The sequence below is a fragment of the Anopheles stephensi genome, chromosome 3, assembly GCF_013141755.1.
Source record: "Anopheles stephensi strain Indian chromosome 3, UCI_ANSTEP_V1.0, whole genome shotgun sequence".
Lineage (NCBI taxonomy): Eukaryota > Metazoa > Arthropoda > Insecta > Diptera > Culicidae > Anopheles > Anopheles stephensi.
In genome coordinates this window covers 43,063,588-43,085,818 of record NC_050203.1, presented here as the reverse complement: position 1 = coordinate 43,085,818, position 22,231 = coordinate 43,063,588, and the positions used below count along the sequence as shown (strand labels likewise).

The window sequence follows — 22,231 nt, the reverse complement described above, 5'->3', positions numbered from 1 at the left end:
TTTTCCTTTAATATGGTTCTTCTAATCAAACGGGTTGCTCCTATTAAGCTGTTGCAGCTTATTGCAGACAAGCGAAACTGCCGAGAACAAACTGCCTGGATGTAGCACCGACTGTGCCGCAGGTAGCATGCCGTTAGTTGATTCGCTGCGCATCAAACACTCAAATCATTTTGAATGTTATATTGATTGTACACTTTCGCACAACCTAAACCAAAACTAAACTTAGTTAATCATTATGCATTTTGCCTTTGGTGTTTGATGTGATTGGCAGTTTGATCTGCTCGGAACTGTCAAAATTACGTGTACGGGCCCCACCTATATCGGACTTCTAATAACCTTGATTCGGGGCAATTGATGTGCCGGCAGTGCAGTCGTGACAGTCGCGGCCACGATAAGTTCGCGCTAGGTAGAAAGGCGCCCACGTACGGCGAAGAGGGGTGATCTTTAAATGCTTTAGATAACCCTGGAGCGAGATCACCGTGCCAGTTAGCAGGAGGAAAGTGATGTGTGCGTTTCAGGACCGTGTCGAAAGGCCGCTCTTTCGTTACGTTTGTGATGATTGGTGGTGTATTTTCGTGTTACCTACATTAGCGTAACGCAAAGCTAACTCAGTGTACAGTGCGTACGGTTCGTGAAGTGTACAGTGTCGTGCCAAAGGTTTTGTTTATGTGGCATTATTGTGTACCGAAAGAAAGTGAATACCCCAGCACTCTACTAGGTTGCTGCACTACACACAACCGCACCATCGCGATGGAAATTTGTTTACGTTGTGAGCTTCGTACTGTGCGTATCGTCATGTATGGCGAAGTGTGCTGCTGAGTGGCCGTTCCGTAATATAGACTTAGCGTAGCACGCCCAGATAATTGTGAAAGGTAGCGGATGCGACTGGAAATTAGTATGTGTGAATTTGCTTGGCTCAGCTGAGCAAGATGACGACGACAATGCTCCGTACCACCTCGCCTGCAAATAACCGCCTCGTTTCCATCAAATTCCCATCTAGGCTTGAGGGCTGGCTCGACATCTTTGGTAAGCCGAATTTTTCAACCACTTTACGGTACTGATGTAAACTTACTCTTAGTGAACATATGCTGGTTAAAATAATCTAATGTAATGAGCGCACTAACGTTTGTGTTGATTCCATTTAAAAAACAAGTAAGAAATTGAGTTTGAAAAACGGCGACTTTTGAATTGTCTCTGTACAGCGCAAGTTAAGTAACTTTGTCACAACTTTGTACTGTCGTTAGAGTAATAGATTCAGTTGCGTATGAAAGAGTCTTTTAAATGTGTTGTCGTCATCCTATGGGCACTGTGGGGTGTGGGTCATACTTTGGAGTACTTTTGCGTCCAAGCTTTTCTTTCCATCGGGCCCTATTACGGACATCAACGTATTTGTATAAAAGTGTTATAACTGTTTCTGTGTTTTTACACAACAGCCGAAGACCGACCAGCCAAGAATACCACCATCACACAACAAACCGTGTCATGGCTCATAGGTTTGGACGGTCTCCGCGTTGCTTCTCTTTCCCGTTCGAGAACAACTAACGGAGCATTGGATCTTTTCACAATTGTGCCACTAACCTTTTGTTGGAGTGTGAGCGAACGCAGGCTAATTTTAAACTTCGTTGTTTGGAATCCGTACGAATCCAGCACCGCCGAGGTGAAGTTTGTGAAATCGTTGACATTACTCAGGAACACAATGGATGGCATCGACTTTATACTATCGTAATCACTTGTTTATGATATTTAACAGTGAAAACGTGTAATTTATGCCGTCTCAACACTTCCTAGCGATAAAAATGATCTATTTTTTCTGTTTGTAAAGAAATGACCCAGTTTGTACACGGTAAGTTTATTGGGGCGGAAAAAATGACCCAACACTCTAAGCGGCACTTCCACCCTAGGGTGTGTGTGTGTGTGTGTGTATGTGTTACTTTTTGATAATTTTTAACACATAAATGGGGATAATATTGTTCAAAATGGGATAATAAAATCAGTTTCTCTCATTGCATTGCATTTCAATCATTGCGTTTATCGCTATTGCAATTTTCCACGCCGGGTTTACCATCTCAACACCACCTATGGTAAAGGAAGAGTAGGATTGGACTTTAGAAAAAGGCACAATGTTTGTATTACTGTATATATCGTGGCCTCGATTGTTTCTTAAATAGAACATAAAGTTTTGTCTAAAAAATAATAACTTCCGATCCTTTATTATTTTAAATTGCAAAATAAAAGTTAAAAGTAATTAAAAATCTTCCTAATACTAGTTGTGGCCAAGGAAATTGCAACATTGGAACCATTCATTGGAATCTTCTTATCAAACCTGAACTTCAATTAAAATTTTTACTTTGCATCCTCTCCCACCTACTAAAAATAAAATATTTTCCCACTGGCCCGATGGCCGAGGCGATAACGGCGCCGGTCTTCACACGGCGAAACCTGGGTCAAATCCCATCCAGACCGACTCCCAGTACGTTGGGCTCTACTTTACTAAGGACAAAATTAAGTCACAGAAAGCCAGAAATGGCAGGCCGAGACCTCTCGAGGTTTTAGTGCCAAGGAAGATTAAGAAGAAATCTAATAATCACCTCTAAAGGGTTGTATAGCATGATACAAACAGCAAAAGTTTAAATATAATGAGTAAAGCGAAGGCTAATCCATTGGGCTAATCCATATATCAGCACATTTACATGTCATACCCTTCTATAAAGAAAAACTACTATTAAAATGACACTGTAGTAGTATACCTTCACGTTAAAAATAAAAGAGGAACGCGTGTAAGAAATGAACGATGTCCTTCAAATAATTTGTTCGACGCTTTCCCATATATTATTGGTATAATTTTTGGTAAAACATTTCTGTTTTTGTCCGGTAGCGTGTCCCATTTTTTTTTGAATTGATATTAAGTGTATCTCAGGCTTCCTTGTAATATGGTGTCTAGTAGTATTTTACAGTACGATAAATATAATCATAATAATTTTTATAAATGCTTAAAAAAGCTAAATTAAATTAAAATAAGTATTGTTGACCAATGAAAATGAAGTCGATTGTTGGCAATAATCCGGACCGATAGCCGACTGTACCTACACCTACCAGTTGCTAAAACGAAGGGTCCGATATCAAATCCCACGACGACCATTGCCGACCGCACTCAGGAATGACCTGTATCGTAATGCCTTTCCACCGCTTTTAGTGAGAGTTGGAAACGGTCCGAATTTTGCTACCTCAATGACCTCGTTGGTCCATGACCAATGCAACCTGTTCAAGTGTAGTGCCAAAAAGAATGAATGCAGCAACTCCCCGATGTACGCCAATTCACATTACGCTAATACACTTATTGTTCAAAGCTGACAGTTTGTAATTGTTTTTACGAAAAGAAACCCTATTACATTTTTACATTTTTATTATATATTTTTTATTCGTAAAGAACGGTCTGGCCGTATTGCTTAAAACTAAATTACAAAAATTAATACAATTTACGATGGTTTGAAGACATTTCCTTCTCCAAACCGTGAAAGGGCACCTTATCGCGGGTGAGCTCGGTCGTACATTTTTATTATAATATTGATACAAAATAGTGTAAAAAAAAATCCAAATCCCGCGATTTGCACTAATATTTGGAAAAATCCAAATATTAGTGCAAATCGTGGGGAGCTGCTGTAGATTACATTGATAGGATTGATTCAGTTGGGGATTGCATTACTAACTAACTAACTCCAATTTTCTTTTTATTCTTTGATTCTCGTAACGAATCAAATCCAAAATCTGGTTCCAAAACTCTCCCTATGCGGAAGATACTATTGCTGGACGCGCTGGTTCATGGGATGGAGTTGAAGTTTTTAGTGTAAAGTAAGGCTGTAATGCACTTTCTTTCAAGTGTCTGCCGTTCTTCCTTATAAATGTTACTGATCGCTGGCGCTGGGGTTTGGGCGACAAAAAATATAACGGTTTCATCCACACGTACATCCACTGACAATCAATAACACTTGTTTATGCTTTATATGATAACATTCCCTAGGCAGCAATTTCCTGTCAAGGCTTGCACAGTTTTTGCATGAGCAGCGTCTATTCTTAATATCACTAATGGCTGTGTTTTAATTGTTTCCAGAATCACAATACCCATTAATCAACGTAGCAGACGAGCATTGGCATACACAGTACTGTATATTACTGCAAGACGAACACACACTTACCGCTTATTGCAAAGATGACTTTAACGTAAGTATAAGCCACTTGATCTGTTTGATAGTTAACTGCTATGTACAACCATGTCTTAAATTGTATAACACCAGTGCATTCTAAATCAGCGGATAACGTTCAGCTATACAGGACACAGAGCAAGTGCCGGTCAGGTGTAATTTTATCACATCAATTCGTTTCATCTAATTTCATATGTAAAGCACGCCGTAGTGTAAGGGATCTGCAAAATTGAGTATCGTCTCATATATAAGACTTCCCATCACATCTTTTTGTGTTCATTTTCTTTGTTGTAAAGCTTTCCTCCTTTTGACGTAAAATTGATTCCCTTTCTTCCCCGCAGCTTACTGCATCTTCACACAGTGACTTCTCGCGGAGTCGCTTTACGACACGATGCATGACTACCTCATGGAAATCAGCTCATCCAACAGTCATCGAAGAACAAGATGAAGAACCTGATCTCTTCGCACAAAGAATTTTCCATTGCAATATAGGTAAGAAATGTAGTGAGATAAGTTGTTTGTAGCATCATTTCGAACATGAATTAATCCCTTATTAACCTCCATATTTACATCTATGAAAGACGATTGATCAAAGTTGTAAGTTTAAACAATAAGGGTAAAATTGGTTCGGAAGGCCGGTCATGTGGTCGATTCGGCTCATCCCCCATTGTGGGTTCAAATCTCTACCAGACCGTAACGCTCGAACGCAGAACCGACTGTTGGATATGACTTGGCTATGGGTAATTCATGTCTCAAATATCCGGCCTTTAAGCATGACGGGCCAACATCAGCATCGGTTGTAGTAGAGACAGAGAAAAAGAAATCTTTCTAAATGTATTTTGAATTTTGCTACTCATAAGATAACTTAAGTACTATTCTAAAGAAGACAGCACATTGAAATCGGTTGGCAGAAATGTTAAATTTACACCGTTTTTTGATGATCAGCGCACCATCGCGCGATCGCCGTAATAATATAGCTCAATATTATCTTACTTGGGCAGCAGTGTTTGTTAACGCTGAAGATGCTGCATTGTAAGGTTGTTCTCTATATCTTTCTCTCACATTTTCTTTATATACATTAGCGTTTATTTACACCTCACAAGAAACGAGCAATTCTTCCCATGAAACGGTAAAGTCGGATTTGTTCATTTAACCTTGTTCATCTGTGTGTTGGTAGGTTTGTTCTCTGGGAAAGAATTATCTCACATACATTACTGCCATTGTCTACTTTTGACACAGAGTACCGAGCAAACCCCCCGCGAGAGGTAATTGTAACGTGTAAATCAGTTGAGCGAGTGAAGATGTGAAGTCTATGACACTGTAGAGCGTGTAGAGATAATATAGCAAAAATCTTTTACACCATGTGCATTGAGTGTTGAGAACAAATTAAAAGCTACTGAATTACAATGCAGAAACCGCCAGTTATCATAAGTTGTCTGAGAAATTTGCTTCTATGTTCTGTGCGTCGGATTGCGTCAGTCAGAAAGGCAAGCGTGTGCGCATGCTTGAACTGCTGCTTCAATCAGGGCCTCTAAACTACTGTGTGAGCTGTGGTTGGTCTAAAGTTCCATCAGCTTACCTCAACCTTATATGCGTATGGTAAGTGAGAATTTGGGATTTTAATGAAGGAACGTAAATTCCTTATTTGTTGTGTAGTTGGTCTTTGAAACAGACTATAGTTTGTTTAGAATAGGGAGTTAATTTTGCGGTCTAATTCATTGTTTCGGTGTTCGGAATCTTTTTTAATAACAAATACATCGCGTTCTTCGGTATCCAGTTCAGTTCGATAGTGTTGTTCGCGATAAGATAAAATGGGTTGGTTTCATCGCTTTATCGTTTTAACATTGTCTTAAGGTGGGGCTGCAAAACAAGTTATCGCATTCCATACCGTCCTCGAAATGAAATAGTTGATTACCCATTCGTCGCAAAGCGTGTTATGTTACTGGAATATCATTATTATACGAATTATAGAATAGAACAGTAGCCTATCTATGTAGCAGTAGTCTACCAAAAGATCGACACTACACTTCGGGTTGGATATTGACGAGGAAATATTCAAAATAATGGCAACGCCACTTACGTAGAGGCGATGTACAGTTAGGTGATCGCACCTTTGAAGTCGTTAAAAACATCACCTATGTTAAGGTCAACAGTTAAAACCACAACAAAATTGATGTTGAGATACTTGCAATGGTGATGCTGGTTGCCTACCGGATATGTTACAGCCTTAGGACTCTTCTAGATACATGCTGCGACGGGCAAAGCAGGGACTTTACAGAGCATTTACAGTCCCAGTACTTATATACGCCTCTGATACAAATACTCTGTTCCAAACTGACGAATCCCTCTTAGCCGCTTTCGAGAGGAAAATGCTCAGAAGGATTTTTTGTCCCGTTTGAATGAAAAGACAATGGAGCATCCGTTACAATAAGGATCACAGCGAGCTGCATGTCACTATCTCGTTTTCGAGATCGTATAAGACACGTCAGACTACCATTACCACCCAGTCCATAAAGTCCGTCCAAATGGGCAGAGGACGGCTGGTAGGCCCAAACTGAGATGGAGTCATGGCGTTGATGAGTGAGCCAAAAAAGCCGGTATAGTGGATCGGAAGACGATGATGGTGATAGCTCTTGCGCGGTTTCGAGGATTTTTAAAGCAGTCCAAGATCGCGAAGCAGTCCCATAAGTTCCGATCATATCGGTATATCTCATGCATTACGTCATGTACGTGGTGTTTGTTCGATGACTGAGCGCGCTGAGTTCTTTTCCAATATATGATAGTTGTATGGTGCACGATCGTCTAAATCCACCACTGGCCTTGCATTTGGTACTGATAACGATACTCAACCTCGAGAGGTATTGGCCTGACCTGCCATGCCATTTCTGACTTTCCGTGACTTCATATTATCCGTAGCTGGATAGTCAATCAGTTCTGCATACAGAAAGGTGGCCCGTTAAAGGATTTAATCCCCGGTCCTAACCTTACAAAAATGATTCTGTTCGAAGCGTTTATGGGATGGCCTGAGAAAATCCACACATTCTTAACAATCTCAACACATAACAGATTTTGCTCTTGTCTATACGGCGCTCTCCAAGTGAACTTGATGAACCAATATGTAATGAAGTAGACAGTGAAGCAAGTGAACTCTTCATATAAAAATAATACAACAAGAAATAAAGTTTAGAAAGAATACGCGAGGAAAAGGAAGTCAAGAATATGAGGGAGTTGGGATAGTGGTACTTGGCCACATCGTTTTTGGAGTTGACCGTTATCCATTATAAGCCAAAATAGTATCTGTACGGTGTTTTGATGCTACATCACGCGCATTTATAATCAGCCTTTCTAAATACAGAAAAACCAACGACACCAATAACAGAACATGAGGTGTGCATGAAAGCTGTTCCATCAAAAGTAGTATTGTGGGTCGCAAATATTTCTGAACTATGCTATGGTAACTGCTCCAGTTTTGGATTTTAATTATTTAACTACACTCTATCAAGAATTTAAACAAAGTAAGAGTAGAAAATTGTTTAAAATATTTTTCTTTAACTAATTACACTTTTTCGAGTGTTTCAAATCGACTATTCCTGATGCCGAAAATAGGAACACAGCCTGCCCAAAATAGGAGCATTCTGCACAAAATAGGAGCAAAATCAATGTTTGCATTTTTACTAATATTTCTACAAAACTGGGTTATACCACCATCAATCAAAATTATTAAGTTTAATAATTGTATTTGTATTTTTTCTGATCAGTAGCACTAACGTGCCGAAAACTGGTTAAGTTACCCTATTCGAATAACAGCTCCACTGTTTGTAAACAAACCACGCATCAAAATGTCAAACTGGCATCCAAAATGGCGCATAGATTGTCGTACGTTGATGTGCGCCTGCACAACCAGCTTAACCATTCGCAGGGTCGCATATGGTGGTGTGCGTAATATTTAATGCAGGGTTGCCCAGTGATCATTCACCGGTGCTTTGTAAATAAGATACTATAAATGACTTAAGTCTGAATAACCGCCCCTCAGTTGCGAAAAGTAAGTGCCCGTGAGTGTGGAGGATATATTTAATGTTGAGCCAAATTTCAGCTATACCGAAAATTAATAACTGTTATTTTAGATAAACGTGACACAAAAAACGAGTTAATTGCTTTTACCAAACTATGCGATCGGCTAAGTCATTCGCTGAAAAACTTTTGTTAAACAATTGTTGTGGTTTTTATTTCGCATTAATGTCCTTTGAATGGAATATACAATGTCTACCACCACAAAATCACTACAGTAGCCCTGCAGTGCTCTTTGTTACTGCGTACAAGCATAGGCATGGAGAGGAAAAAAGAAAGATATTGAGGAAGGAAATGGTCGAGTGAGGGAGATAGAAAGAGAAAGCGAGCCAAGGGAGTAAGAAAGGCAACTATGTGAGCATAGCAGACGAAAGCATACAGCTTTCCTATTGCTCAGCATTTTGTTCGAAGGCAGTGAAACTTCAAGCTGCTGGTACAGATTACGTTGCTCGTTGTGCGTATTGAATAGATTTGTGTAATGTGATGCTGATTAGTGTGCGACACAACAGTGACGGCGCGCGCAGAAAGATGTGTAGCAATTGTGCCGACGAGCGCTAATATTACAACCAACTAGTGCTTGGTGGATAACATTCCATGCATCGCGATCAGCATCACAGATGCTGCCACAAGTTCATCTAGAATCTTGCATTTCTGTCGAACGCTCACTGTGCGTTAGTTCGACGAGTGAGTGAGTGCGCATTATAACCCAAGCATATCAACAAAATTCCATGGCTGAAGTCTGATGATCCAAGTGTGTGTGTGCGTGAACGGTTTGGTGCACCTCTTTTAGCTCTATGTTTTGTCGCGGTCTCCAGTGACATGAAACATCGGGAAAGGAAGGAAGGACAAATATGAATTGGGAATGAAGAACTTTCGACGCCGAGCACAGCATACTATGATTCATAATTAAAGACCATTTTCGGGTCCGTTGATCAGTGGTGCACTTAAAAGTGATGCTTCTTGTGTGATGATTCATCTATTACTTGAATTGCAGTGGGTGATACAGTGCCAATCACAGAGTTTTGACTTATCGAACGATAGTGAAATTAGGCTGTAAATGCGCCAAGTGGTGTGCTTAGCATAAGTGTAAGCCATAATACGAGAAGCGCAACAACAAATATGGCTTCGGACACATCGTTTTCCTCGTCGGCGGATTCGACGCGCAGAAGATCGACGTTTTATGTGCCATTGACTACAAGCCAATCGTCGTCATCTGGAGGCGGTACCGAGAGCAAAGATGGCAACACAGACCAAGAGTTTACAGCAGAAAAGCGGGGCAAGCGGCCAGCAACCGGAACCTCTACAACAGATGACATCAAGCACGTTTCTATGGAGAGCATTTACCATCCGGATCTCAGTGTGTGCAGCTTTGCTTGGAGTTTGGATGATTCGGGTAACGACAATTTGGAACCTGTGGCCGGTCCCAGTGACCATGAGAACAAGCTTAAGCGATACGGCGTGGTTCTGAACGCAAGTGTCAACATAGACGACGATGAAACAAAGTGCCATCAGCAGCAGGCGTCGCGCAACCTGCAATCCAACACATCCACCCCGATTCGATTAGGGCAATCGCGAAGCCGCAGTAATATCTTATCCTCCAACCTGCAGCCGGGTGCTGGCGGCGTCTCGTCAGAATCCGCCACCAGCCGTAGCGGTGTCATCTATGGTGTGATGAAACAAGAACAAGTGGGAAACAATCCGGTGCTGACAGCAAAGGATAAATCGAAAACTTTGCCACAAAACATGTCCCTGGCCAGCTCTCTGCCCGCCAAGAGCTCATTTTTACTTCATTCCACGCCGCGCATTTCGGCAAACAGCACTTTTGACACCAAACACTGTGGTAGCCTCGTAGGACTGTCTCCCGAACCGACAGCAGCAGCAGCAGCAGTTCCGGCGATGCCTTCTATGTTTAGTCCAAAAAAGTCGCTCAGCTTTATACGGCGCACCCATTCCACTAAACTTTCCAGGAGTAATTCGTTGCTGAAAAGCCTTACCTCCAGATGTGTCGATCAGAGTGCGGCCAACGGAAGCCTGCTAGGAGTACCGGTGAAAGAGTTGGATAACGATCGTTTGTGTCGGATATTGGAACAGCCGGCAACGCTCGATCAAAAGATTAGAGACATATTTATTTTGCACAAGGACGAGCATGAGGAAGAAAATGCTGTGCATTCAGGTAGGATTGATTTTCGTAAAAATATTTACAATTCTGGGCCAGAAGAAAGTGTGCGCACTCAGATCAGAGCACAATATGGGCCGCATAAACATTGCATGCAAAAGTATTGTATTGTAAATTTGCTGTTTTATTTGATAAGCGTGGAATAAAATGTGCAACAATCCCAATACTCTTCCGAGTGTTTACTCGCTTTGCTTTGTGGAGTAAATGAATCAACAGAAGACCTTTACATCCAGCCACATGCAGACATGAAGTTTCAATGAAACCTTCTTTTAAGCATCTACGACAAAAATGAATAACGCTGAAATTATTTGCTTACTCGTTTTAGATACTTCGTACGAGAAGGCGTGTCGTCGAGGGTCCGCCCCGAATACACCTGTAATGGGCCAAAAGGTCGAATCAACGTCGAGATTTACGAATTTTTTCTCCAAGAGGTGTGTATGAACGCTTTCCCCTGCTCGATCAACAGTATCGTTTAGCCATTAGTTTTTACCTGCTTGGTTTATCGTTTTAGGTCCTTTCGATCAATTCCATTAAAACGGACAAAATCCGTTATCAAGCTAGACCGCTCGAAACGGGGCCAGGGCGGAATAAGAGGATCGAGATCGCACGAAAGTTTGCTGTCGAATCATACAGTGATGTCTACGATTGATTTATCTGGCGGTAACGGGACGATCGAGGTAGTACCTGTCCATGCATCGGTGCTCGGTAGACGCCATTGCTTTCAGGTGCGGGGAATCGCACGCGGAGAACGCTACTACAGCTGTAGTACGCGGCAAGAACGGGATCTGTGGATATACTGCTTGCGCAAATCCATCTCCCCGAACAAACACACCATACGGCGGCTGGATAACTCGCTGAAAATGTGGATCTACGAAGCAAAGGCACTGCCACCGAAAAAGCGCTACTTTTGTGAGATTTACCTGGACAAAACGTTGTACGGCCGAACGTCGGTGAAGTTGCGATCGGATCTGCTGTTTTGGGGCGAATTCTTCGATTTCCCCGATGTGCCAGGAGCGACCACTATTACCGTGCACGTGTATCGCGAGGCGGATAAAAAAAAGAAGCGCGACAAGCACGTGCTGGTCGGTTCGGTTGCGATTCCGATAGAGAAAGTTAGTGCCCGAACGTTTACGGAAGATTGGTACCAAATCGTGATGGAAAAGCAGGACACCATTATGAAAACCACATCCAAAGAACCCACGCCAACGCTTAGAATCAAATGTCGATATCAATCGATTGACATTTTACCTTTGGAGGCGTATCACGAGTTCCAAGGCTTTTTGAAGGAACATTACAAGAAAGTATGCGAAGTGATTGAGCCAATTATTGGCGTCAAAGCGAAAGAGGACATAGGGCAGGCTTTGGTGCTGCTAATGCATTCCCAGGGCATGGCTGCTGCCTTTCTGTCGGACGTTGTGGCGCTAGATTTATTGCGCGTTGACGATCAGCGGTTGACGTTTCGCGGTAATTCACTGGCCACGAAGAGCATGGAAGCATTCCTGAAGCTCATCGGAGAACAGTATCTACAGGACACACTGTCTGTGCCGATTGCGGACATCATTGCATCCGATCGAGATTGTGAAGTGGATCCGACGAAGGTGCACGGTTCATTATCGCGCCAACAGCAAGCGCTTCGGAAGGCGGTAAAAGCGGTATGGATCGCAATTGCCGAAAGTAGTAGAATTTTTCCCATGCAATTGCGAGACTGTTTCGCCGTGTTTCGGGAGCGGCTGCAAGATTTGAATCGTGAAGATATGGCCGACAACTTGATAAGTGCCTCTATCTTTCTACGCTTCTTGTGTCCAGCCATACTGTCGCCAAGTTTGTTTAACATCACCAACGAGTTACCATCAGCGCGTGCTACACGGAACTTGACCCTGGTTGCAAAGACACTGCAGACTTTAGCCAACTTTACACGTTTTCAAGGGAAGGAAAACTTTATGGAGTTTTTGAACGATTTTCTTGAACAAGAGGCACCTAGGATGAAACAATTCCTCTACGACATATCCTGTACAGACTGCGGCAACGAGGACAATTTTCTCGATTGGTCGGGATGCATTGACCAAGGCAAACAGCTGTCCATTTTGCATAGCTTGCTCTCCGAAATAGTGCTGAAGCTTTCAGCAGAGAAACAACGTGAAATTCACCCACTGCCAGCAATACTTGAATCGATAACGAAAGCCAAGGAAACTAATTGCACAAACGCATCGATCGAGAATCTAGCTAGTGTTGGAAAATCGCCGTACACTCACAACCGGGAACACTTGTTCACCAAAAACATCGGCACTGCTGTACACGATCAGCAGCTAGGTGCCGTGTCATCAACGTTTGCAGGTCGAGACTTGGCCATTTTCAAGTACGGAGAGCGCACGGCAGAAACACAACATACGCTCACATCGAAACAAACTACGCACTCGTCGAATGGTTCACTGCACTATTCGACGGGAGTTTCAAGCACTTCGTTAGTTACCAATTCCAACCAGCTAAATGAAGTTCCCGATAAAGGTGGCATTAGTCCGATTACAACGAGCAAAAGTAACTTTAGCTACGCACAGCTGCACAGTAGTAGTACAAGAATGAACATCGGTGGTGGAACGAGCCTTCGAAAGTATTCTAGCACCGGAGCAACGTCGGGCGGTGCTATGACCAGTATAACGACAAATAGTCTGCGCTGCGAAAAGGATAAAACGAGCAATCTGCAGGGCGATGTACGTGCAAGTACGTTGCCACGATATAACAACTACACAACAAGTGTGTCCGTCGGCGGTAATGTGTTCCCCACCGGTAAGCCGATAGCGACGGAACGCGGTATCAATGACTATTCGCCGATCAATGCGGCAAACAACAATCTAATACAGATCGATATTGACCCAAGTAATCCTTTCAATCGGAAGAGTCCGACGCCTTTACTGAAGAATCTTTCCTACTGTCATTACGTCGCTAACAGTAACTGGAATCAGAAAGGTTCTCAGCAAAGTTTGCTCAGTCCTGCCTCCCATAGCGATCATAGCGATTTGGAAAAAAATGCCCTTAATTTAGGCATTCCGCATATCGAAACTGGTCGGGATCAACCATACGCTCAACAATGTACCTACACCGCAGCGCCGCAGAAAGCCTCTAGCATTGCAACGATATCGTCGTATGCGCCTCGGCGAACTACGGTAGCGTCGAACCCTTCAAAAATGCCAATGAGTCTAGAGGATTTGGAAGATCTGTTGAACTACGCCGATGAGCAGAAACAACCTTCCATCGGTGGTGAATGTGTGCCCGACCACAGTGGCACCATTGGTGGTGTCGTAGCTGGTGAGTCTGGTAATAAAGTGAACGCGAAACCTTTGCTTGTGTCTAACGGCAGCAGCGTTTCGATCGGCCAAATTTCGAACATTTGCAGTTCGGGATATCAGAGCATCCCTAATCAATCGGCATGCTCGAGCCCCGGGGAATTGGCTGGGCAGCAGCGAATAGAATATATTACCACCAAAGCACCACCGCCACGCAAACTAACGACCACCCTTATTGGCTACAACACCGGAAATGGTGTTGATTTATGCTTGAACGAGCTTGCAACCACCAAAGCAGAATTGCCGACATCCAGTATTAACTTGCAGCTGTTTAATGATAGCGACCACCAAGCCACCACCACCTCACACATCACCGATCGTCGCGATATCGACCACGAAATGCCATATCAACAAAGCAACGTAAGCAGAATTTTAAACAACAACTACGTTGACAGCTCATATGATGTCATATCGTCGTTTAAAAGTCCCCTCTCTGGCAATGCAACGGTAAACTCCATCCACAACAGTCCAGCAAAGGTGCTGAATGTTCAGCGCATTGGTCAACCAGATACTGTCGAATTCTTTGGGACCACCGGGCGATCCAATCAGCAGCAAGCGCACCATAAACGAAACATTATGCACGGTATGCGCAGCTGTGGCGATAGTATACAAAGCGAGTCCAGTAGTGACGAACGTTTCAGTAACACTACATCGGAAAACTACAACGAGCTTGACTCACTGACCACAGCTAATGTGTCTTCAATGGAACGCGATTGCGTTTCGATCAATCAAGGCAACGATTATGAACCGATAGCGACTGGTTTGTACGGGCGCCGTATAGGAAGCAATCGAATGCCGCGAACAAATCCTATGATGCAGGTAAGCTGAAGTAGCAATGTACAATTTGAACTTTTATTCAATGTAGCCATATTGACAGCGACGCAATTTTTTCACACGACGTTAGCGAAATTAAGTACCTTCTGGATCATTCCGTCGGTCTAGTAACCCGTTATACTTTTACGTTTAGTTGGTGTGGTTTTGATGGTTACACCAGAACAAGAGAATGTTTTTCACACAAGGCAGGCTTTGCTTCTATTTCTCATCTCCTTTGCCATCATTTGTTTTTGCCTTGGAAATATTAAATAATGGAGAGGACCAGCAGCATACACTTCTATATTTTACAACCAAAATTACTACGTGTAATAGGCCTATGGTGCGGTCCGGTGGCCGATCTTCACACGGCGGGACCGGGGTTCAAATCCCATCCAGACAGCCTCCTCCCCGTACGCAGGGCTGACTACTTTACTACGGGTACAATCAAGTCACAGAAAGACAGAAATGGCAGACCGAAACCGCTCGAGGTTGTAGTGCCAAGGAAGAAGAAGAATAGGCCTGTGTAAAAGAATAGCTCCTTCACCAGGGGGAAAACCCACACCAAGGAGATTGAGTGCGAAACAGTAACAATCAAAGCCTTCTATGATTATTTTTATTTCCTAAAGTTATGAAATGTCCCATATAGTGTTTTATATCAGATAACACTCAAATGGCCATTTTTGGGACAGTTGAGGACAATGGGTATTGTTTTGTTGTAGACTTCTATGTCAGTGCAAAGAGCTTATATTTCTTTATGTCTTGGTGAACGAATGATGAAGGATAATAGTACGGAGATATTTGAGAAAACATGTTATTTTATGTTTTGCCTTTTACTAAAAGCCCGTACAACAAGTTGTAATTTCCATGCGTGTGGCATTTGCCAAATTATCTGGAATTTATCCGATAACCGATTTTCTATAAATTTTTAGTCAGTGAAAGATGAGTGAAAAGAGAATGATGATTGTCCAGCCCTCTCGTCCAGCTCGTTTTTAAGGTGTCCGGAATTCCGTTTGAGACACTGTAGACGGGAAACGAAATTACTTGCTTACTTTTCCGTTAAATTTTGCCCACATTAACTTCTTTGCTTGCACTACTTTACAGTACAAAAAGGATGACAGCCCAACGGAGGTTGTTGGTCATGCCATGGGTGGCAGTATTGCTGTTGGTTTTCAGAATGGACAGCGAGACCACACCTTCGCAACCCGTCATCATCGGCGCCTTTCGCTGGAATGTGCCCGGACGCTGTCTGATAGCTCTACGGACGAAACCGAAAGTGGTAACACACGGTCACCACCATACAATTCGAACCATCATCATCACATGCAGCATCACGTTACCGGCTGCAGCACCGCACAACATCACAACCTCCGAGAAAGCGACACCAAACGGCGACGCAATACCAACAAATCGGTAGAACAGTGCGAGCGAGAAATTCAACGACTACAAGCATCGTTGGACTCAATGCGCCAAAAGTTGGAAATGTCTGAACCACCGGCGGAAGGAAGCACGGACAAGCGGGAAGCAGTTGCGGCGCACAGCGACAGCAAGATTCGTAGCATCATTGGAAGGTATGTACCGTAATTACTAACCGATTTAGGTGTGTACCGCAGTTGCCTGATTCCGTTGCTTATTTACCGAATTTCTATTCTCGCTTCCAGGTTGCTTACCATGGAAGAGGAACTGCGACAAGAGCAGTACAAAATGTCTCTGGTATTGTCCCACAAGCAGCGAGTCATCGAAGCACAAGGACAACAAATCGCTGCCCTGGATGCGGCCAACAATCGGCTGCTGTCTGCATTGTCCACCCTTCAGAACCGATACGAAAGTCAATCAAATCAAAGTGATGATACATCATCGTCGCATCCTAACGCGGGTGCTTCCTCGTGTTGAAGGTCCACGGAGACACACCATTATTGGCGGCGCGCACATGGGTTTTGTAGCAGAGCGTTGATGTTTTGTATAATGTTCAGTTTTTTTTTTACAAATGAGATGCTCTCTAACATTGTCTAAGCTGTTGTTCATTTAAGGGTTATACTGTACGAATGCCGCCCGCCTTAGAAGTTTGTCTTTTTTTTCTATTTTATTTCCTAGCAGCCGTCAGTTGGCCGGGCAGCATGACATAGACACTGTCGCATAGTTTGCTAACATTGTTAGCGGCCGTCGCTGATTGTAATAGAATGTAAGAGAATATTTTACCAAAGTATCGAAATAGATATTGTAAAGGGATCTGTTTCTTTCACTTTATGGTTTCTTTCACTAATTTCGAACATTGACGTGTCATCTTTTTGCCGTATTGTAAATATCATCTTTTTGCCGTATTGTGATGTCCTCAGATGATATTCTCATAGTAGCCGTTGATATTGTACACGGCCTTTCACAGCGCTCGGGTAAGTGCGTGCAATATCAACGGTTGCTGGATAATTTGCACAGGGCAAGCAATGGATAAGGCCAGATTAATCCCTTTTTAACGCTTTTTATTTTTTCTTCGTGATCTTCGTTTGTCTCTTCAGACGCTCGCTCTCATTAACACATGCAAAAACAAACGTTGCTTTATCTTCTCATATGTCCTATCCTCTCATACTGATACACATATACTTCCTCATGAAGATACACACTCTCACTTCCCCCTTTATAGCTTATTTTCTTCTGTCCTCGACGGAACAGTTACTATGACAACATCATCTGAGGACATCACAATAAAAGGTATTTGATTTCCCTGTCATTTGATGTCGTTTCCATATCATCTAGCTTTGTTTGCCATTCCATCTAAGAAGCCTACCATAAAAATGGATGCTATTGCCTTATCAACTGAAAAACCCTGTATTATTTCATAATACTTAAGAACAAAGGACACGCAGGACTAATTTTGTAAGCTTGACTAAAACGAGATTCATTCAAATTTCACTAATATTTCTTTGAGCTTTGATGCCGTACGACTTGCCTTACAAAAGATACTCAACATTTCATTGTGAAAATCCTACACAGCTACGCGTTTAGTAACATTCGCATTAAGTCCTGCCATGTGAAGTCCGGCGTCGTTGTCGGTTATGCCACCGGATCGCCCCAACACCAATCTACCACTTTAATGAGAAACGATATCAGGACGTCAGAGCGCCGGCAAACGATCTTAATCTGGTAGCAGGTAGTGGGACGCTAATGCTGTTGTCAACACCGACCGACTGGCCATATACAGTTCCGTTTTGTGGGAATATCTCTTCATCGGAAAATTCACCTCGTGTCCGATTACGCAAACCACTGTAACGCTCGAGGGCGTTCGATAGTAGTTTCTTTGCGATGATGGCACGAACCCACGAATGAGACAGGGTAGCCGAGTACATGAAGCACGGGCACGGTGCGGGTTAACAGGCTGAGATGCACAATAGCAATAATATGCTGATACCCGTCGAATCTTCGTGGAACTCTTCTACTTCTAGAAGAGCGGCGAAATGGAGATATCAGCTCTTCTTCCGCATGATTATCTCCTTGTTGTTGCTCAGCCTGTACCGAGGACGAACCTGAGCACGTCCGGAAGCTTCATTGTCGGCGGCAGCGATGATGCTGAGGATGACGATGAATTTGCCGACAACCATGCCGCATTTGATGACGATGATGATGACGTAGACGATGACGTAGACGATGACGTAGACGATGACGTAGACGATGACGTAGACGATGACGTAGATGATGACGTAGACGATGACGATTGTGAAGGACTAGATTGCACATCCGATGATCGACGATCGCCAGCGATTACTCTTGGACGTAATTGGTTAATATGACGCTTCATCAGGTGACCTTCCGTTTTGACTAGATAAATAACGTTTCCATTCCTTTTTTACGACGACTGCAGGAACCCAGTTCCACGTACCTCGCCTATGCATTTTCGCGTATACTGAATCATCTGGCTGGAAACTTCTTATATTCGTTTCTACCACTTCAAGCTGTGGTTATGCTGGTGGGCGCAGAAACTATTGACTTGTCCTTAGAGTTCTGCCAAACATTATTTCACCTGGTGTTTTATGGCCTTCTATTTGTGCATTTGGGATTGTCCTATACGCGAGCAGAAATATATCGATTGCCGCTTGAAGTGTAGTGCCTCCGTGCTTTATCCTTACCAAAGACCTTTCAAAAGTGTCGACAAATCGTTCGGCTTGCCCACTTGATTGTGGGTAAACAGTTGTTGTTCGTACGTGATTTACCGCATTTGTTTTACTAAATTCGCTAAAAAGCCTCGCTGGTGAATTGCGTTCCGTTATCCGCTACCAACGTGGTGGGCATTCCAAACCTAGTGAATAATCCGCGTAGATTAGCTACTGTTGCTAATGTAGTTATGCTTGGCGTTCTTATTATCTCAGGCCACTTTGTGTACGCATCTATCACTAACAAGAAATGATCCCCATCAATGGGACCAGCGTAATCGACGTGCACTCTCCCCAAGGGCAAAGATGGTTTCGCCCAGGAGACTGGAACCTGGTGCGGAGGTGATTTGGCTGCTGCAGCGCATAACGAACAGGTACTCACACGTTCTGCAATATCCTCGTCCATACAAGGCCAGTACACGTAGCTGCGAGCAAGAGCCTTCATTCGTTGTACTCCTGGATGAACTGCCACGGTGAAACTGCTCCAGGCATCTCTCACGCAACTGTTCAGGTATTACTAACCTTTCCCCAAACAGAATTCCTCCATCAATAGTTGCCAAAGCATCCTTTCTGCCATAGTAACGTGCCAGCTCCTGCCCCATAGCTTTGCATTCTGGCCAGCCTCGTTGTATGTACCCGTACATTTGCCGTAAGACTCTGTCGGCTTGTGTGCTGGTTACAACCTCTCGGAAGTTGCTACAATGTAATCTTTCTCCGGCTGTGTTCGCGTTCTGATAAGTCTGGACAGCAAATCTGCATTCCCAAATATTCGATCTCAAAATCGTACAGCTGTAAAATGAGGGCAAAACGCTGTAATCTGTTCGCGGTGTATATTGGTATTCCCTTTTTCGAACCAAATATTTGTAGAAGTGGTCGGTGATCCGTTTGCAATTTGAAACGACGTCCGTACAGCATTTTATGGAATCTAGTAACTGCAAATACAATTGCAAGAGCTTCGCGGTCCATCTGGCTGTACTTTTTCTCTGTTTCTGTGAGCGCCCGTGATGCGTGTTGGATAACTATTACAGTACCGTCTCGAAACTTGTGGCTTATTGTTGCTCCTAAGCCTACAGATGATGCATCAGCTGGGACTATGATGTCTGCTTTTGGGTCATAATGCGTAAGTAGAAGATCTGAGGAAAGAATCTTCTTAAACTCGTTGAAGCTTTCTGCACATTGTTTAGTCCATTGAAATATTTTGCCTCGCTTCAGGAGGCTATCTAATGGGTATCTGAGATCCCTCATGCGTGGCACAAACTTGCCGTAGTAATTGAACGCTCCTACAAATGAGCGTACTCCCGGCGGCGGTTTTACCGGTGGTGGTAAATTGAGTACAGCTTCGATCTTAGCCGGATCTGGACGAATGCCACTTGCATCAACAATGTGCCCCAGGTACTTGCTCTGCTTTAATCCGAAAACACACTTGTCTGCTCGGATTGTGAACCCATATTCTCTAATGCGGTTCAGAACTTCTTTCACGTTAGCATCGTGCTCTTCTTGTGTCGTACCTCCGATGATCAAATCATCCATGTAGCCACAGACTTTCATCATACCAGCCAACATGGTGTCGATGAGTTGCTGGAATACCGCAGACGCCTTTTTTGATTCCAGGTGGAAGACGGTTATACTGATACAGGCCTCGGTGTGTATTTATAGTTAGTAGCGCTCTATATTTTTCTTCCACTGGTACTTGTGTGAAAGCATCGGACAGGTCAGCATTGTGCCAATTTAGCAAAGATGTCCTCTGGAACTAGATATCCAACTATCGGTGCTGCCCAATCAGCGTAATTAATCGGAGTAATCACACCACTTGTTTCCAATCGGTCTAACTCTTTATCGACCACCTCTCTCATTGCATAGACTGCGCGCCGTTTTGGTCGAAAAACAGGGCGAACGTCTTCTTCAAGTTTAAGTGGCACTTGGACCATCTAGCATATGCCGATTTCAGCGAAAACTTCTGGATAGGATTTTTGTAAGGTTGATAAGGATGTTTCTGCTGCTTTAGTCGATAGGTTTTTGCAGAAAACGTTCATAGGAACAGAATCCAAATCAAAAAGCTCGATCACATCTGTACCTAACGCGAATAGTTGCCAGGCGCGTCACGCTGTTAAAATGAAGATGTGCCGAAAATTCCCCAACTAGGTGAACATTTGAGCCCGATGTCGTTAGCGCTTTAACAGTCGTCTCGGCGGTAATGTTGGCTCTCCTATCTGCTGCCAGATTTGTCAGCCTATGACGGTGATGTTGGAAGCAGTATCCTGTTGCAATCGGATTGGCTTCTGATTGAACAAAACGGTGGGTCTTATATGTGCAATCTTTAACCCAGTGTTGCAAAGCACACAGCCAACTCGAGTTTTCAGGCTTAATGTCCCATGGGCTTGACCTTCCATTCTGATATTTCTGCGCTGTTTGTGCTTTTGGCGGGAAATGTCCCTCTGTTGGCGGATACCTGTCTTTCTGCGGTGTCTTCAATCATGGCACTGTCTGCGTGCAAATTTACTATTCCTTGGCATTCCGAAGATACACCTGTTTACAGTTACAGTCGAATCGCTCACCGTTTGTTGCGACTCATGAGCCGCTTGCTTTGATTTGCGTGTCGTTTCCATCGAATGTTTCCACGCGACATGACGACCGAATCACATGCCGTTACCATGGAATCACGTGCCAATATACATGGATTTTTGATTGATCCTGTATGAAGCATTTGGTGTAATGAACAGACCGGTTAGTTCGTTACCATTAGAAAACATTTCGTCGGCATTTTTATACGAACAAACGGCTAATAAACCGTGAATGACGAAAAAATGTGTAATACAATACCAACATCGAACAGTATCGATACAAAAGACTAGTTTTTCAGAGTTTAGTGGTGATCTATACATTAAACTGTCGGAAATGAACGGGTTCGAATGGCGAAGCAAATTTAGAAAAGTTCATGAAGCTAGTAGTTTACATTTTTTTTTAATATTTTCCATTGAATTCCATGAAATAGTTTGTACGTATCGTTCATTTTTGCTTTGACACAATATGTAAAACACGTGTAATATAGTTTAAATAATGCTTTCCATTGCGTTTAGTCGTTAAAATTTTCCTGTTAAAATTATCAGTAAGTTTAAGCGATAAGAAAAAAAAACTATTGCTTCGAGAGAAGAAGCGAATTTGAAATGTGCTAACATTCACAAATCCATTGTTACCGGCACGTGATTCTTTAGTAACGGCATGCGATTCGACCATAGGGTCGCTCTTTCGATGGTAATGCCACGCAAATCGAAGCAGGCAGCTCGTGAGTCGAAACAAACGGTGAGCGATTCGACTGTAACTTTAAACAGATGTAATTGCTCCAATGAAATTTCTTCATTTTTTTCAATAATGCTCAACAGCCTGATTCTGAACTCTAAGTAACGTTCGCTCTTCAGGCCACACACGAAAACTAGTGCCCTTAATTGATTTTCAGTCATTGCTTTCAGCTCAAAATCTTCACAGACGCGGTTCACG

The 22,231-nt window shown here is 43.1% G+C and overlaps 1 protein-coding gene across 5 annotated transcripts; it reads left to right on the top strand.

Annotated features, from left to right (window-relative positions):
• Positions 1-368: 368 nt before the first annotated feature.
• LOC118511568 (ras GTPase-activating protein raskol) lies at positions 369-16,838 on the top strand. Of its 5 annotated transcripts, none has more exons than XM_036054812.1 (8): positions 430-872; positions 1,001-1,026; positions 4,109-4,218; positions 4,541-4,691; positions 10,769-10,874; positions 10,955-14,603; positions 15,699-16,165; positions 16,256-16,823. In XM_036054812.1, exons 4-8 carry the CDS (start codon positions 4,595-4,597, stop codon positions 16,485-16,487), a joined length of 4,551 nt encoding a protein of 1,516 aa, XP_035910705.1. In that variant the 5' UTR covers positions 430-872; positions 1,001-1,026; positions 4,109-4,218; positions 4,541-4,594; the 3' UTR covers positions 16,488-16,823. The 5 variants fall into 5 exon arrangements, with proteins under 5 accessions (XP_035910703.1, XP_035910705.1, XP_035910704.1 ...); XM_036054811.1 differs by having other exon boundaries at positions 430-895; XM_036054810.1 differs by having other exon boundaries at positions 369-1,026.
• Positions 16,839-22,231: the final 5,393 nt, after the last annotated feature.

What these genes read in the sequence shown, in the direction of transcription:
- LOC118511568 (XM_036054809.1), top strand. Translation starts at nt 9,387, where the DNA reads ATGGCTTCGGACACATCGTTTTCCTCGTCGGCGGATTCGACGCGCAGA. An exon ending in AGAAAATGCTGTGCATTCAG is followed by an intron (nt 10,441 to 10,768) that starts GTAGGATTGATT and finishes TACTCGTTTTAG; the next exon opens with ATACTTCGTACGAGAAGGCG. An exon ending in GAACAAATCCTATGATGCAG is followed by an intron (nt 14,604 to 15,698) that starts GTAAGCTGAAGT and finishes ACTACTTTACAG; the next exon opens with TACAAAAAGGATGACAGCCC.